General features: G+C 40.4%; 1 protein-coding gene across 7 annotated transcripts in view; it reads right to left on the bottom strand.

Annotated features, from left to right (window-relative positions):
• The window catches only part of ARID1B (AT-rich interaction domain 1B), a 324,330-nt gene that overhangs the window by 77,226 nt on the left and 228,889 nt on the right, over nt 1-18,215 (bottom strand). For all 7 annotated transcript variants that reach the window (XM_074537691.1, XM_074537692.1, XM_074537687.1 and 4 more), the window contains one exon: nt 4,218-4,307. In XM_074537691.1, coding sequence (XP_074393792.1) covers nt 4,218-4,307 — 90 coding nt within the window. The remainder of the gene's footprint in view (nt 1-4,217; nt 4,308-18,215) is intronic.

Below are 18,215 nucleotides of genomic sequence, written 5' to 3' on the forward strand. Positions count from 1 at the left end.
TTTTCCAGCACATCACAGCAGCTGCAACGGCATCAATTCTGCTTGCAATCCATGTCCAAAAAGAAAAGTTCTCAGTGGTCCTATTTCAGCATATCTCAAGGACTAATTAAATCCTCATTACTATCTTCTAATTATTCCAGTGCTCTGGGATTTCGCTCCACAAGTCCCCAATGGTGCATTAGATGAAAAGGGTTAAATAACCTGTGTTGATTTTGAGACTCCAGATCTATTTCAGACCTTTAGCATATCATCAGCATTATCATGAATATTTAACTATGTACCGCTGTGAAAATTATAAGGGGAAAACAATTAAAGATTTTTTAAAAATTAATTCTGACCCATATACATTTGCACTAATAAATAAGGCTTCTTTAAGTATCCCCATTATGAGAGTGCTTGCTAGAGTAATAATGTGAAGTCATTAACTGTTTTCATTAGATTCAATGGCTTTCAGGAGCTCCCAATTCACTATTTTAATATAAGACTGAAACCTGACATCTACATATCCAACTGCATAAGCATGAAAATACTGTTTAAAAGCAGGTAAGTTTTCTAAGCTTTTTCAGAATTACATAAGGAACCATTCATTCCTGCAGGAGTAAAAGTACCTATTTCAACATTATTATGACAAATATTCTCCTAACAGTGCTTGCACAGGTGAATGTTCATATAAGAGAGAGAAATCTCTGTTAGTTTACAAAAGTAAGAATGGGAGTATAAGCTAATGGCCAGGACAGAGGTTTCTTTTTCAGACTGCAGCTTCAGGAAACTAATTTAGAGGGTCAATTGGGATGTGCTGAGCTTTTATTTGATCCCTAAAAATAACTTCAAACTCGTTGAACACTTCTGGCTACTAAGGACATTGCAGCTTCCAAAACTCAAGCAAATAAATAGATACAGCTGAACATGGGGAACTCAAGTGGCTGTGTACCTCAAGTATTTGCTGAATGGTTATGACAGCTGCCCTGCCTCTGGGGCTGATGAAAACAAAAAGCCTTGACTTAATAAACACAAAAATATGGAACTCCTACTTTTGATCATATCAAGAAAAGTTTGGAGGAGATCTATTAGAAATAGAGAGCAAGATGTGCATCCTCCTTCCTCCTAAAAACGAAACAAGTTTCAATGACTACCTCAATTAGTCATGACTGCACTGTCATTACAGTAGCCCCAAGTCATGGTAATTGCTGGGATTCAGCAGCAGTTAAACACACTCTTGCTTCTCCAAGAGACTTCTGACACCAGTCTGCCTCCACAGCTGATTCCAAGAGTTCTTTAAGATGTATGGGACTTGACTTCAAGCCCCACTGCTTTCCAAGTCACGTGAGCTAAGAAATAGGTTATGTACATAAAATAAATGCATTTTCTTATTTCTTAGACAGCCAATATGTGCTGGCAGAACTAAAACCATTTCACTGACTGGGCATCAAACAAGAGTGGCCAGTTATCAGCTGTGGGACAAGAACAAAAGTGCCTAGAACAGCAGACTACATTTACACTGAGCAGGCAATGAAAAATTTAAAAATTATTTTTTAGAAGTAGAGCATTTTAATGCTTATTACAAAAAGTATTAAATAAGCTATATGAAAAGAAATTTGAGGAGCATAAAAAAATCCAGTCCCCCAAGAAACTCCTATTACTGCATATATACAGTGTATTACTACTCCCCTACTCTCACACACAGAATGTGCATGTAAAAACGTGGTCATTGCTTCATGCTGCATTGTGAGACAAGGGATGTAGAGTATTAGGTAGGCAAACATAAAAATCCCAGAAGGGTATTGAATAACCATGGAAAGCATGATAAAATATCATCAAACGCTTTCACAGTAAAATAAGTAAGTGTAAACTTAATGGTTCAAGGTAATGGTTTAGCATCCTGAAGTGCTACAAGCTCAGACTCCACCCATTGGTCAATCTTCATGATAGCTGGTAAATAACATTTTTTCAAGTATTGAGAGCAGAGGACTCTGCTCAAGCAATGATTAGTAGTCTTTTGTTCATCCACTTCTCTCTCTAAACAAGGAAAGAAATGCTATAGAAAGTGTGAAAACAAACAACATTACCTTATCCTATGGAGTGTCTCTGGGGTTTTTGTTTTCATTTTCCTTTAATTTTTTTTCTCTTTTTTTGGAGAAAGTGTATCAGAAAGCCGAGAGTTTAAATTACTGTAACAGATGCCCAAGGATCAGATGTCCTTAGCAGCAACGATTTTCTGCTCAGGTTTTTATCAGTAAATGACAAGCACCTTCCCTTTGAGTCCCCATCATTCCCCCTCCTTCCTTTCTTCAAGTTCTGTGGAAACCAGTACAAGCAAGCAAAGGAATCAACTAATGTAACAGCCTTTTTAAAAGGTGAAGTTTTCCATTTCAAAGGAGCCTCTAATCAATGACAGGGTACAAAAGGGAATGCACGCATGTTTATGCGCATACAGCACAGACTTTAGAGAAGCTTTGGGGAACATGTTCTGCAAAATCAATATGACCTAGCTAGTTACAAATTTTGAATCTCCTGCATGAAGCAAATGGACTTCTTGTACAAGTTGGGTCACAAGGATCATGCATATTACACCAGATTTTGCATATAAAGTGTTCAAAACATTCCCGAACACATTTTCTCTAAGAACATACCTGCAATTCTCACTGTATAGATGAAGGACAAACTAAATCAATCTGCAAATTTTACTTCTCTCACTGTTACTTACTTGTTTGACTTCTCAATTATGGCAGCTGTGCTCTGTTTTACTTCTGAATACCTGTTTGCCTCTCCTGATCATGTAGAACCCAGTTTTGTTCTACAGCAGAACAGAGAGGTTTGACCTTTGCAGTTCTGTCAGACCTGCCTAAGCTGTGCCCCAAAGCCAGGTGAGGAACATACTCTGCAGAAATTATTATTACTGGGCACTATAACATTTTATGCCAAGACCCAGTTGTGCCAGGAAATGCAGACATCTTTCTGAGATGTTTGGGTCTGCAAAGCCTTCATCTGATTCATTCCTGCTGTCTTGTGACATTTCTATCCCACAAAGCATCATGTCTTTGCATTAGGTACTGAGGGCATTCTTTTTTCACCAAACATGTACGTTATTCTGAATTTTTTTAATGGGAAAATATGTCCCTGCACTAACCACTGAGTATAAAGAATGACTGAAAAGGAAACAGAACAAATCAGCATGGAATTCTCTATTTCATGTTCTCATTAATCAGCATTCCTGGAGGAGGGGACATTCAACCCAGAAAAATAGCAAAAATTAAGACTCTCTGCTCTTCTTTGTGAGTCCTCTTAGCTCCTCCTGGATGCTATCCCAGAAATTTGTCATTCTGTGAGTTCAACTTGTTTCACTGTGAGAAAACTTCTAGTATTTATGGTATCCCCATATGGTGCTACTTGGGATATTTCTGGAAGCAAGACATTTTAGGAGGGGCATTTCATAAATAACTCCATGTTTATCACAGTTATCATGTGTCTGTTTTGCAAGCCTGTCACTGGCACATGTTAACCACTGCATGGACAGGATGCCTGGTTTACAGCAGTTGATCACACGTATGGCCATGCAACAAAGCTGTGACAACTGTATTCCATCAGCTAGGGAGAAAGGAGCTGAAAGGAAAAAGGGCTTAAAGTTTATAAAAGGTAAATTTAACTTAAAAATGCTCTGCTTATTTTTGTGAGCACATGGTAGGGAGCACCCTTTTAGAACAGTGCTCTTGCCTTCAAGGTTTTCCATGGCAAGATTTCCAAATGATTGAACCATTTGACCTAAATAATTGATTTCCCTTTATATTTAAAAATATTTTATCCTAGAACTGGCTAGAGAACTATTGTGTCCATGCAAAGATATTAGAAATGACAATTTTAAGAACAGTAGCAACACTACTCCTAGTTAGCACTCTTTCTCTACATCTTAATTTCAACATAGACAATGAAGAGCTGTATTCTCCAGGACACGACTCAAGTATTTACAGAAGCTGCCTTTATACTCTGGGCATTCACTGTATTTTGAGAAAACCTTATTTTCAATTATAGTTTGGTAAAACCTGCTATTCAGTTGCTCTTTCCCCGGAGACAGAACCCCCTCAAGCTTTTTACAATGAAGACTGTCATTATTTTCCCTGGGAAAAGAAAAGAAATTCCAGGAAATCTCACATTGCTAACGTGCAACTTAAAATGAAGGCTGCAATTGGCACCAACTGAAAAAGCCCCAACACCTAACAAACCTCGGTCCTGTGGCATTGGTGACTGGCTCAAGGCAGGGTGGGAGCTGGATTCTGACTGGCTGCCAGGAGGCTGCGGTGGCATCTGACTGCCTGTAACACACAGAGAGAAAAGGGAAAACACACTTGCTTTTAGCATTTCTGTGCACAAAACCAAGCATTGCTGCATTTTTCAACCACTCAACATCAAAGAAAGTACCAGCTGTATAAGGTAAAGACAGAGCTCAACAGGTCTAGCTTTTTTCATACGTTTTTCTTTTTTTTTCTTTTATTTTTCGAAACCCATGGAGGAAACATGCACAAACACATTTAGCAACAGGCATGGCGAAATGTTCAATTTCGCACTGAGCGAGTTCCCAACCTCACCAACATGATCCAATTTATAGCTGCAAATCTCCTGACACATATTTCTGTTAGGGAGTTTAACAAAATCCAAGTCTGCTGAACAATAGGGCTCATCCTGCCTAGCTTAAACTGGCCTCCAGCCAGGCAGACATGGACTGCTGCCAACAATATTACCAATGAAAAATTCAGTCAATACAAAAATGACTAACAACAACAGTTTAAAAAGTATTTAAATGAATCAGTGGTTTTAATATTATTTGAATGTCCATGTAGAATATGGGAATAAAGAATAACATGTAGGCACGCATGGTGAAAGTGAATGTTAGAAAGAGATCAGACAGAAAAAGGGTATTTTATTATTCAAATAAAAACAAGGGGAAGTTATTTATTAAAATAACTAGCCAGAACAGACACATTCATTTTTATGTCCTTGTTCTTGCTGTCTACCCACCCAAACAAGCAGAACACTCCCAGTGCTGTCTGTGAAGCTTGGAACACAAAACGTTCCCTTTCAGTGTTAATGGATTATAAGGCAGATGCTTGCTTCACTGATGCAAGCCACTCCTTAGGTCACCATCCAACACCCTGTCAAGCAGAAAGGCCCAGCTCACCACCCTCCCAATGCCCCAGGAGCCTCAAGCTGAAGCATCACCCTGCCCCAGCCCGAGCAGGAGGAAGAATGAGACCTGGACATCCCCTAGGACTCCTCTTTGCTCTTGGTCTTATACATGCCTGCTTGTGACAGCCCAAGTGGCTTGAAGACCACCTCAGGTTAGGCAGCAAATATATACTTTAAGCATTTAGACACTTGCAGTGATGAGCACGGTATAAATAGCAGCAGACAGATTTATACCCCTCACCCTCAGAAACTGTTCAGATTGTTTTCCATTTGAAAGAAATGGAAAGAATAAAAACACAGGCAATAGATTTGTGCCTGCTGAGACTCATTTCCTCCTGCTCAGCAGCTGCCTCTGTGCAGTGGCAGGAGCAGGAATCCTGCGGGCGGTGCTGGCGCTGGGAGCCGGGCTGACGGCGGGGGCTGCCCTTCAGAGCGACCAAGGGCCCCGGCTGGGACACAAACGCAGGGAAGCAAATGTGCCTGCTCTGCCCCATCCACCTCCCGTCCCAAAGCCACCGGCTCTCGGCAGCAACTCTCAAGAAGGGCCAGATTGATACAGAACAAAGAGAAAATCTGTGAAATGTGGAGTGTAACCGCTGCCTAGCTATTCAGATGAGGTGCTTTTGCACTAAAAACATGACAGTCAACATTACCGGGAGCAGCTGTGACAACTGTCTCAGAGATGCAAATGCTGGACCAGAGGCAGAATTGTTCCTCCAAAAGACCAAACATGCCACTCAGTGCCCAAGGCTTTGGGTTCCACAGCCCATTCACGAACTCTGAGGCATATGACAATAATAATGACAAATTCCAGCTTATGTTTTGATGTCACTCAAGAGCAGGCTGTGGAGATGGTAAGTGCCTGCATTATAATGAAAGCTTTCGGCTTGACAGGAAGGATTCAGTGACTCAAGACTGTAAACAAACAGCATTTCCATGTTAACACAGGGCACTGCCACTTCCACTGTGTATGCCCCAGGCACTGCTATCAGAGAGAGCATTTCAAGTTGATGTGAACCATCTAAGATTTCTACACACACTTAAAAAAAAAAGTAATAAAAAGCAGGGGTGGTTCTGACTGCACCACATAGCTCTCAGAGGATCCTCCTTTGGGTGGATGCTCGGCAACTTTGAGAGAAGTTATAGTGCAGAGAATATCTATTATAGGCAACATATTTTGCATATTATAGATGGTGTCTTGTTTTCTTGTTTTTTTACATTGATAGTAACATGAGTTATCTGGTTGGAGCCATATCCCACCCAGGCAAATGTTCAATCACTGACCAGTGAAGTCAAAGTGTAGAACAGTACCTGTACAACTTTTATGAAGAAATCAATTTCATCCACATCCTCAGTCAATACAGACTCTGGAGTTTTGCAGATTCACTGGAATTGTCAGTCTCTGCAAACATTTATGCTATTTTTTCAGTGTACTTCTGTTTTTTTCCCTTATTAAACAAACTGTCAAGCAGAGTTTTTGTTTCACAAAGAAAAATGGTTTCATAAACATGACCAACTCTGCACAAGTAACAAATTTCCAAGAGAAGTACCCACTACACTGATTATCAGTGGGTGCTACAGATTATCCAGGTGCTGGACATGAAGGTCCTGCATCAGAGAGTTTTCAATCAAGCTGCCATTTTATTCTTAGAAGTGATGTGAAAGGTAAAAGGAGGTTAAGCACCCAAATACCTTTGAAGACTTGAACTGAACTCTTAATTTGGGTATCTAACTCCTATTGATTGGGAGCTGATGACAGGACTTTAAAACCTTTGAAGATCCTGTCTGCCATGCTTTTTAAGTTTCTTTGTCATGAAAAGAAATGACCTTAAAGATTTTCCGTTTCTTTCCTTTAAATGATAGTAATCCTTTTCCCTTTCAACCAGTATTGCTGTTGTGTTTCTTGGAAGACACTTTAAATAACACATGAACAGACTTTTCTATTTTATTAGGGAAGGAAAACTTCTACGAAAGAAAAATAACCTTTTTTCATTTTTAACATAACTTCTACAGCTATCCAAAAATCCAGTATTTTTTCACTGACAGACTGCTGCCTCCTTTGACCCAGTGATACACAGAAGAAAGTTTAAACAGGGAAGACCTTTTCCCATCTTCTGTATACCATTGTTGCCACATTGGTGAGATACTCCACTGGCCAAAATGTATGCAAAGTGAATACTACAGAGGTTCCACAATACTACTGTTATGCAGAAGCAAAGAAAATGCAATAATGCATGTTAAAAGGATAAAAACTGCCATGCTAGTTCTTTCCCCTATACTTAACAGAGGAGCAAAATGCTATACAAATTTTTATAGCTATCTAGTAAAATTAGTTGTTAAAACTACTGAAACCAGCAGTCTACCTAATATAGTATCTGCTCTTTAAAATAAGAAAAAATCATCCGAAGAGGTAAGGGAATTTAAAAATGCATAATACTATATTTGTAAGTGGGTTTTCTATTTTTTAAATTATGTCAAATGCTTTTAAATTTTTTCACTTTGAAAATCTTCACTTCAAATGAAGTCACGAGAGACTGTGTACTATGTTTGGCAAAGATGGACTGAGAAAAGTACAAAACAGAGACTGCATTATGGCTACAGCCTTGGAGTTAAACTGTAAAAAGTAAATTTCCTTAGGATCAACATAGCAAGCAAGAGCAGACCTTTGATATTCTGCTGAGGAGGAGTCCTTACAGTCCACATCAACAATGTTTTGAAAGATGCTGAGGGCTCTCTGCTCCCATCACTGTAATGATACTGGAGGATGCTCAGCTGTGATGCCCTGTACCAGCTGGACGATTCCTCACAGAGTTATGCCTGAACAGTTGAGTCAAGAAAACACTTTGGTGATAACAGGTTCCCTCTGGAAAATAACCAGTTAAGGGGGGAAAGAGGGGTATAAGCATAGGAATTTTAAGATGCATGAGGAACTGGAGGGCGGGAGACTGATCACAGCCTGTGTTGAAAATGGAACACTAGGCTGAAGGAAAGGCAGAAATTACAGATCTTGTGGGCTGTCTTTGGGACAATTCCCAATCTAATTTAGGAATTGAGAGCTATGACTGTATTAATGACATTGATTGATTACAAAGTAGTTAATAATATTAGTCAGTACAAAAGATGATCAAAGTACTACCTGAGAAACCCTTGGGACCACCTTTTGGCTTGGAGTACTAAAAATGCAAACATTTATACACACAGATCAGAACCAGGCCTGCATAACTGAAGGGCTGTAGGTTATCCAGACATAGGAGGAAAAAAGGAAGGAAAAATCTGACCATATCTGTTGACCTAAAATGGTTATAGCCTACAAACACTATACCTAACTATGTCATGTGGCACTCAAAGAAACAAATTGATCACTAGCATAAATTAGGAGGATTGTTTACACTAGAGGTAAGACAGCACAACATCATTGCTGATGTGTCACTGGTGGGCCTTCATAGAGACAAACCCAGAAAGCCTAATACAAACTGGAATGGGAACCAGCTACCAGCATGAAATGACAGCAGGCTGAAAGTGTGAGTATTATTTAGTATGACAAAAACTAGAGCTGGAATTTTGTGACTTCTTTCTAAGAATATATTTGAGGCTAAATATCAGGGAGGAAAAAGAGCATGATGATGTTTAGGAGGATAATCAAACCATTACTGGAACATGAAACAACTTTGTTTTAGGAATAATGAGGTCCTGAAAATCTAGTGATTAGGATGAAATCTGATAAAATAATAGAATAATCATCACACAGTCACCGTTACAATAAAGGCTCATAGACCAGAAGAGACATTCTGGGTCTTGGATCCCTACATCAGAAAAGAAAGAACATAAGTAGGCTTCTATATGGGAGTGTTTCAAATGAGCTTTTCAGGAAATTGGAAGTGAGGTGCAAATGACCTCAAAGGAAAGACATTTTTCTATGGGTAGCATAAAGGGAAACTGGTCATGTGTTTTGTGTTATCTCTTTCATCTTGTAAAGCCTATGACCCCTTAAGAATAAAGATTATTTTCTTCCTTAATTGATGCATTGTAGCCAAGCTTCCTGTTGTATCAACAGCATTTTTAAAATTACTTATTCATTCCTGTAAAAAGCAAGGGTTGTCTGCATATCCTCTCAAATTAAGACATGCAAAATATTAAAACCTTCCTCCTATCTAGGCAGTAATCTGAGTGCAGATGTTTTAAAAGGCCTGGGACATGAGGACCCTTTCAGATACAGCAGCTGAGGCTGTGCTGGGGATATGTGGAGTCAAACACACTCAGACCAAGCCTTTTGGCTCTGCTCAGCACCACACTGCAGCTGATAACCCCTTACAATGCTGGTAATCCACTGCAGCCTGCTTACCAAGACCATTTCCACCACCCTGAATCAGGAACTTGGGACCAAACCCAGAACCCTCCTGCCTTGGAATGCTTTTGGCTGGTGAGAGGCTCACTGAAGGTGGGACTGCAGGAAGCTGATTTGTTCCATTGCAGTAACACCAAGCTTCTGTACAAGCTTCTAAACAAGGAGTTTATCAACTTATGTCAGATTTAGGGATGCTCTATATCATAAAGTGTTATCGAGCTTGCTGTCAGGCCCAGCCCTGATTTTCCATATTACATCTTAAAACAAGTGTATTGTGCTTCAAACACACATGATTCCCTAACATAAGTCAGTGAGTATCACAACCCATGTAAAATCAACAAGAAGCAAAACCCCCCACTTTACTTCTCATGAAAGTGTAAAATTCTCAGACTACCAACACTTGAAAGTTACACTCTCACCTGCTTTTTCCTATCTGTGTCACATTCACCATATCAAGAATGGGACTGTGGGTGAGTTTCAAAGAAATCACTGTAACTTAAGTGCTAAATTGCTCTCAAGTCTCCATTAAAAATGCAACAATGAGCATGGGGCCTAGAGAATCCTAGCTCTGATTTTTCTCCACACAAATGCAAAAGCATAAACATCTTAATTTCATGAGTAGAAGCTACTTGTTTGGCATGATACAACATTTAATTCAAAGCAAAGTTGACACTGACGGGATGAGGTAGTTACTCAATATTTTGTTTCATCCTCATTACTCAGCATGTAGTCCCAAGGTACTACTTATGGAACACCATCCAAATGTCACCCTTACGACAGAATAATTCATTATATTATGGACTTCAAAAAAATACAAAAAAAGAATTAAGTAGCTGAAACTGGGGTCTGTCAAATTAGACATCCAGGATTTATTCCCAGATTGTGGAACCTCTGAGTAAGGTATAAAGACTGCAACAAATACTCAGGAGTATGAAGTGAAATAATTGTTATTACTACCTGAACTGACAATGGTCTTGGTGGCAAGGGGCAGGAAAGAAAATATACTGCCCTCCAAAGCCAAAGCTCTTTTTGCTCTGGAGGGGAAGGGAGAGCAGCAGCAGACACTGCCAAGCAGGTCTGTTTCATCTGCCCCATCCAGAAGTCACCTCTGTGTTTGGACTGAAGTGACGCACTTTCTCCTGAGATTTTGGAAATAAGCCCAAAGCAAGCTGTCAATTGGAATCTTTAGAAGCATGTGACTCACCCAAATTCTGAGGCTTTCCAGTGGGTCACAGCAAGCCTCTGTCTGCCTGAGGACTATTCCTTTCCAACAAATTCCAAAATTCTGCTGCAAACCAGGAAGGCAGTAGAGCTCCTCAATATTAAGGATGCATCATTTAATTACTTGTATAAGTGAGGGCATAAGTCAGTCTAAATCTAAGAATCTGCTTCTCTATCTTCAGTAACACCTACCCCAAACCTGTAATTTCACTTTGCAGTTATGAAAAGTTTCATTTGGGGGAATCAAATTCTTTCTGCTTTCACCGCTGCCTAACTCTGCATCCATTTAATGCATTATTTCCATTAAGCTTGGGAGAGTTTCCAGCCAAGGATATTTCTGCTGGAGGCCAGTCCAGAATGGTGCAGCCCAGGATAGCAACCAGCTAAAGCTTTTCTAATCCCCACATTCACAAACGGTGGCTCACAGTGCCTGGCATGCAGGAACTGAATAGAGCAGGCAAGCTCATATTTCTCTCACCAGGCCAAATTAATAAAAACAAAACCTGATTTCTCCTTCTCATTTTCCTATTCTTCCTGTTCCCCAATATTTTTCCTCTTTCAAACAATTTTTTTTTTTGTTTGAGAAGCCTAATGTTTGGCTGCCTTCTGAAGAAATGGGCACAGTGACAGATGAAAGGCCGTATTCATCGCCTAATTCAGAATAGGGAAAAACCGACTGCTGTGCATTTAAGATTCTAACAACCTTGCAATTTTGTAGAGCCGTTTTCCCCAACCCATTCTTTTGAAGAAATCTGCTTTTATTCTGTTAATAACTAACCACAGTTGCAGCAGCATGGATCCGATTAGCAGTTCTTACGCTACAAAGGGGGCTGGGGGGGAGGCTGTGAACAGGGTTGCCAATTTGTCCACCTGGGTCCCCAGAAGAAAGATTAGATGAGGTGCTTGCTCCTTTCTTCCCCACTCGCTCGCTGCTCTGCACTAGACAGACCTCTTCAAAGCTCAGCCACTGATTTAATTTCTTTTTTTCCCCCTCTAAAGTCTCCTTTAACCACCCCTCCACATGTTTTGCACTCTGCTGCTGCGTCCCTCCAAAGGGATGGCGTGAATTGGGATGAGAGGGGTTGGGAGAGGCTGCAGCCACAGCTTGCCAGCATTTTCTCTCACGCCTCTACAGGGCCTCTGAATTGCTTTTCGATTTTGAAAATTATATTTTCTTAAATTTTTTTTTAAAGTGCCTATGTTCTTTAGAGAATGATTCAGACCCAGTAGGCATACTGTGTTTTTTCATTCTGTCCTTTTAATACTTCCATAAAAATGGTAGTTTTGCTTGCATATGAACTGAAGTAGAAGATTGTAAAGGGTTGTATGGATTTAGTAATCTGTAATTACTCAGGACACATCACTCCATGTTTGTAGTAATTACGTGTAATGCAAAAAGCATATACTTCAGCTAGAGGAAGACCATTCTCAAATTTTCTATAAAATGTCAATTAAACTGAATATAAAGCTGCAATTTATGCAAGTGCTAAATATCTAAAAGCTCCTAACAAAGGAGAGGGTAGTATTTCTTTTTTGGCTCATTTCTTCCTTCCAGAAATGAAACCTACCCTGCCACATACCTGAAACGTAAAACCTCAGAATTCTATTTAGGGATTTAAACCAAGTTCCAAAAGGAAGAATTTTTCATTATCAGTGCTCATTCTCTAGACTGTATTTATAACCAGGAGGAGATTTTTTCTCTAAGCTGCTCCTTATTGTGTCACCTGCATTCAAGAGCCTGAGAAGCACAACAGATGTAGCAGACATACATTTCTAAAATTTGTCACCTAATAAAAATCTGAACTCCTAACTTTAACATTGCCAAATTTTAACCGAACCACAGATCAACTGTTTATAATATCTGCATGTAAAAACATGCAAGATACAAAACAAAGGGTGAATGCAATGTGAAATTGCTGTTTCTTATCCATATTTCTTTTCCCTTGATCCACGTAAGTTAAAGAATTTCTCAGAATCAGGCAGCATTAACTTGGAAGACCATTAGCGATGGAGTTTGAGTTCTCCCTGCTCCTCCCAGCTCTCTCAAGTCTAGCAAGCAGGGAAATTGGAGCAGCGCTATGTGGCAATGAACTATTTACCTAGTCCTGCCTGCTACTCCTCATGCTAGATCACTGTCTCTGATTAAAGAGCATTTTAGTAGCAAAATGTATGTGCTCTCACTAATACTATCCTCAAAAGGAACAAACCCTCAGCTAATCTAGTTTTTCTTATTGTGTTACATGGCATATTACACAGCCCTGGTCTCAGCAATTCTCAGGGATGAGGGAGAAAAGGGCAAGTTGACTGCATAAAGGATAAAAGCACCTTGAGGCAAACCTGCTTCCAAAACCCATTTGGTGGGTCTGATCTCCCTGGAAGACAAGATCTATCATGCCATATTTCATCTTGCCCGACAACGATAAGCTCCAAAGACCGGTGCGGAAGCGAAGCAATTCTTCATGTATTTTTAATCAACCGAGAACTTTCATCTGGCGAGCTCCCTCCGCAAGGTCACACGCACCACGTGCGGCCACGTGCCTCTCATGCAGTTTGCAAACACCAACTCCTATGTCAGCTTCTGTTTGGAAGGGGGAGCATTAACATTAGCAACTCCTGGTTATATCATTTATAAACATGCAGATGTGGATTATTAAAGATTAATGCATTTTGGGATTGGTGTCGGCATTCCGTTTGTCTCACGCCGAAACCAATTCTGTTCTTCATTAGTCAACGACAACCCACATCACCCTGTTGTGGAAGAGAAATCAAAGGTGCAAGCGTGAATTGAGAATAAGTGATGAAACTGATTACTAAGAAACTTAACGGCTGTAATCAATCAACACATCACAATAATTTGAGTCCACTGTTATCTGAAAATGGGGAAAACACAGAAAAGCTTGCCGACAGAGTGAATTGTTCTTTTGTGTTTGCTTTCTAAAAACCCACTTTGCAATTTGACTTCCGTATCTACCTACAGAGCGATGCTGTCAAAGGGCTGTTCAAATCTTTCAAGTCGCAGTTCCAGTCGCATGAATTTTGTCTCTAAGGAGGAGAAAGGATATCTCGTTTTTCATTAATTTTTTAAAAAATTATTATCTAGAGGTAGTGAAAATGTTCTTCTTTTGAGACACAGAATTAATGCAAGCCATATTTGCAATTGCACAGACTCCTTCTTCGAAGGAGGGACACACCACGTATCTGTCTAGTCAAGTCTGACACTAACTATGAAGCATGAAGGCCACTTTAAATATCTCTCACGGCAGTGATACATAGTCCACTGAAAAAGTGAAAACTGCAGCAGCCTATCCCATCACAGAAACCAAATACCTTATGACATTTATTCTCTATTTTATCTAGGTATAACAACCATCTGTCAACAACAACAAAAACACACTGATGGAGATGTGAGAGACTTTTCCCATTTGCTCATTAATCACTGCTTAGTATTGCAAGGGACAAGGGAGTGAGAGACAACCTTTTATTTTATGATAAAACACAAATTAATGCCCTATTTGCCAACACCAATAAAGAGAGACAATCTACGTTTGTGTAGCCAAATAATGACAGAGTAAAAACTCCCAAACATTCAAAACCAAACACACACCACTTTAAATTTCTTGACAAAAACATAAGTGGGTTGAGAAAAAAAAGTTATAAAGAAATGCATAGGTTAATGATCAAATGTAAACAGTAGCTGTCCAAGGATGGCCTTAGAACATGCAGCTAAAACTAACAACAAACATACCTGTCAAATCCTGGTCGCTGTGGTTAAGTATATTTGAATTTTGTTATGTGAAGCAGAGCACATGCATAATTATGCAAATATGTTAATTGGACTTCAACAGCCTTCATACTCTAGATGGATTTGTACCAGCAGGGTGCTACCAGTGACTCACAGAGCTACAAGAAGTGGCCTGTGTACATGTGCTGCCACAGTGTCCACAGCAGCAGATGCCCCGCCATGGGGGCTGCTCAGCCATTGCCAGGATGGTGGAAGCAGGCCTGGCAGGAATCAGCCAAGAGGACAAACCTGATATGGGGCAGAGCACAGATATGGGGATGTGAACACCACTGATCTGGCATCTGGGGAAGGGTGCTGGACAACTCTCAGCGCCGGATCCTTCAGGGTGTTCAGTCCATAGGGCAGAAATGTTTGGCACTGGCTTAAGACAGCAATTAAACACTAAAACTGCAATGTGTGACTGAGAATTATAAGCACCGACCCACCAGATATTAAGCAAGTGAAACCACTTAAAACTAAATCCCATAAACTACCCATAAAAAGTAACCACCCAGGGAATGTTTTTTTGGGGGGATTTACTATTTTTCTATCTGATACTTAACTTTGGCCAATAAAAAACAGTAGGTTGATGTCTGTGGAAAATGAAACCCTCTGTCATCATGAAAACTGAACAGGAGGAACTTGAACAGCGTGTCTCTGTCTCTTTTCATCTCCTGTACCTGTTCTGGAAAGACCACCTCTGCAGAGAAGGACACCTCCCTGATCTCTGGCAATGTTGCAAGTATGATAGGAGCTTTTATAGTGCCTTTTGCAGCATAGTGTTTCCTCACAAAACCCGATTGAGACTATTTAGTTATTTCATGAAGCCTTGAGACAACAGATTATTCATCAGTTGTGACCTGGACTGAATTCTAATAGGTATCACAGGCTGGATGCTCCCTGTGCTAGAAGCAGTGCCTTGAGCTAGAGCGCTTTACAATTTGCTTATTTTTTCATCCTTTGAAAGACAGAAACACTCTAAATGTTGTACAAACCATTCAAAAGAAAGGCTTTTAAACTACTACTACGTGAAACATTCACATATTTCATTTATAAGCATACTAGATTTGCAAAACTGCTGATTAGATGTTTTGTGCACTAGAAGTGATTAAGAACATAGCTACGTCAATGGCATTTTGTGTTTTGGTTTTTTTCTGGTCTGGATGCCAATGAACAGCATGCATCTTCCTTGCAACAAGCTGTTGCAAGATTTTTGCCTCCGGAGAAGCCAAGGGAGAAACATTGATAGATGTGTTAAAATAATCTTTCTAGACAGGGGGATGATATCCATTTTACAAGGATATAATCCCCTCTTGTTTTGCAATTACTTTAGGGTATTTGAAACTTCAACAAAAAGCATAGTATTACAAATTAATAGATTCATACATTTGTTTGGGTTGGAAGGGATCTTAAATCTTGTCTGGTTCCAGCTCTCCTCCCCCCTGTTATGGGCAGGGACACCTTCCACTAGACCAGGTTGCTCAAAGCCTCATCCAACCTGGCTTGGAACACTTCTAGGGATGGGGCATTGACAGATTCTCTGGGCAACCTGTTCCAGTGCCTCACTACTCTTACAGTGAAGAACTTCTTCCCAATATCTAATATTAACCTCCTTTCAGTTCAAAGCCATTCCCCCTAGACCCGTTACTCGTGTCCTTTTAAACAGTTCCTCTCCAGCCTTCCTGTAAGCCACCTGTAAGTGCTGGAAGGCTGCCTGCCATAAGGGCTCCCTGGAGCCTTCTCCTCTTCAAAAAAACAAAACCAAAAAACCTCAGTTCTCTCAAGCTGTCTTCCAGAAGATGTGCTCCAGCTCTCTCACCACCTTCGTGGCCCTTCCCTGGATCTGCTCCAACTTAGGCTCTGCTTGTTTTGGGGACCCCAGAGCTGGATGCAGAACTTCAGGTGGGGTCTCACCAGAGCAGAGGGGCAGAATCCCCTCCCTCACCCTGCTGGCCATGCTGGTTTTGATGCAGCCCAGGTCAAGGTTGGCTCACTGGGCTGCAAGTGCACATTGCTGGGTCATGTTGAACATTTCCACCAACACCCCCAAGTCCTTCTCCTCAGGGCTGCTCTCAATCCATTCTCTGCCCAGTCTGCATCTGTTGGGATTGCCCTGACCCAGGTGCTGACCTTCTACCTGGCCTTGCTGAGCTTCATGAGGCTCCCACAGTCCCACCTCTGAAGCCTGCCCAGGTCCCTCTGGATGCCATCCCCTCCCTCTGTGTGTCAGCTGCCCTGCACAGCTTTGTGCCATCGGCAAACTCGCCGAGGGTGTGTTTGATCCCACCGTCCGTGTCACCCACAAAGACATTAACCAGTGTCACTTTCAGATGGTAGTCTTCTCTCCCTCAAAAATATTTTAAAGAGGTCCATGCCATACAATATACAAAATAGTGGTGGTTCACAGGGTAAGTATGTAGAATAGCTCAATCCCAAGGAAAATACTTTCCCAAATTCTTTTCAAAAACCAGATCTACAGTAAAACTATTGTTTTACTATAGTATCTTCTGGAAACTGGTTCAACAGGTAGGCTTCTCTTTTATAAGGCATAAAAAAAATCATCACTCCTGTTCAGATTCTTGCAGTAAAATGTCCCTTTGGACTATGACAGACTGGCTCCTCATGTTTCTCTTCTCGCAGCATTTTAGTCACACACACTGACTAAAAAGCACACCAAGACAAGATGTCCTGTTACTGTTCCATCTGGGTATCCCATTTCCCTCTTGCTCCTCTTTTTTGCCTGGAGTGCTGGCTGTAATGCTGTAATTCTGATGGATCCTGGATTTCAAGCCAGCTAGGTGTGAAAGACCTCCAGGTTTGCAGAGAGTAGAGTTCAACACTGAATGGATTACATCTATTGATTCACATAATTATCACAATTAAAATTTTGGGTATTTTTAAACAGAGGAGGATACTGACTGGTTAGCAAAAATTAAGAAGCCTGGCAATAATACTCCTAAACCAGAGTATCCACAAATGGATCTCTTTCCAAAAATTGTAAATTCATCTGTGTCCAAGTTCCTCAGTGAAAGGAGACAACAATTGTAATAATAACAACAATGTAGCTGAAGCTTAACAGAGTGAAAATAAACTTGTTTCTTCAGAAAGTACATGGAATGTCTTAAAAGCACAAGTCAAAATACTGATCTATGTAAGTGAAGTCAAAATACCAATCCATGTGAAAAAAAATAATGTATTTCTAAAGGCAGCATTTGCTACTCATTTTTAGCATGGCATACCCTTCTCTTCTATAGAGATAAAAATTGCTGTAGGGGTTTAAAAATAGTAGAGTCTTGTACAAAATCTGCTTGTCCATCATGGGTTAAGGGATTCCTGGCCTATCAGCAATCTTTCACTGAACTCTTAATATTAAAAAAAAATTGCTGCTTACACCGCAAGGGAGAAAGAGCTGACAAAAGCCTTTGGCCAGTGAGATCAAAATTGGGGATGGGGGGAGAAAGGGGAGCTTAGCTTATTTACATTTTTGCTTTGTTAGTAAACTGGAATTGTTAGAGCAGGAGGGAAAGGGGAAAGAAAAAGAAAAAAGTGAAATTAACAGCCACTAAATCTTCTGGCAACAGCAGTGCATTTTGATATATGCTGCGTCAGCTTCCACTAATGGTTTAGGGTTGAATAAGGCACAGTTCAAGACCCAAAGCAGTGCGGGGCATCACATCTTGTTCTTTGGAA

The sequence above is a fragment of the Zonotrichia albicollis genome, chromosome 3 (assembly GCF_047830755.1).
Source record: "Zonotrichia albicollis isolate bZonAlb1 chromosome 3, bZonAlb1.hap1, whole genome shotgun sequence".
NCBI lineage: Eukaryota > Metazoa > Chordata > Aves > Passeriformes > Passerellidae > Zonotrichia > Zonotrichia albicollis.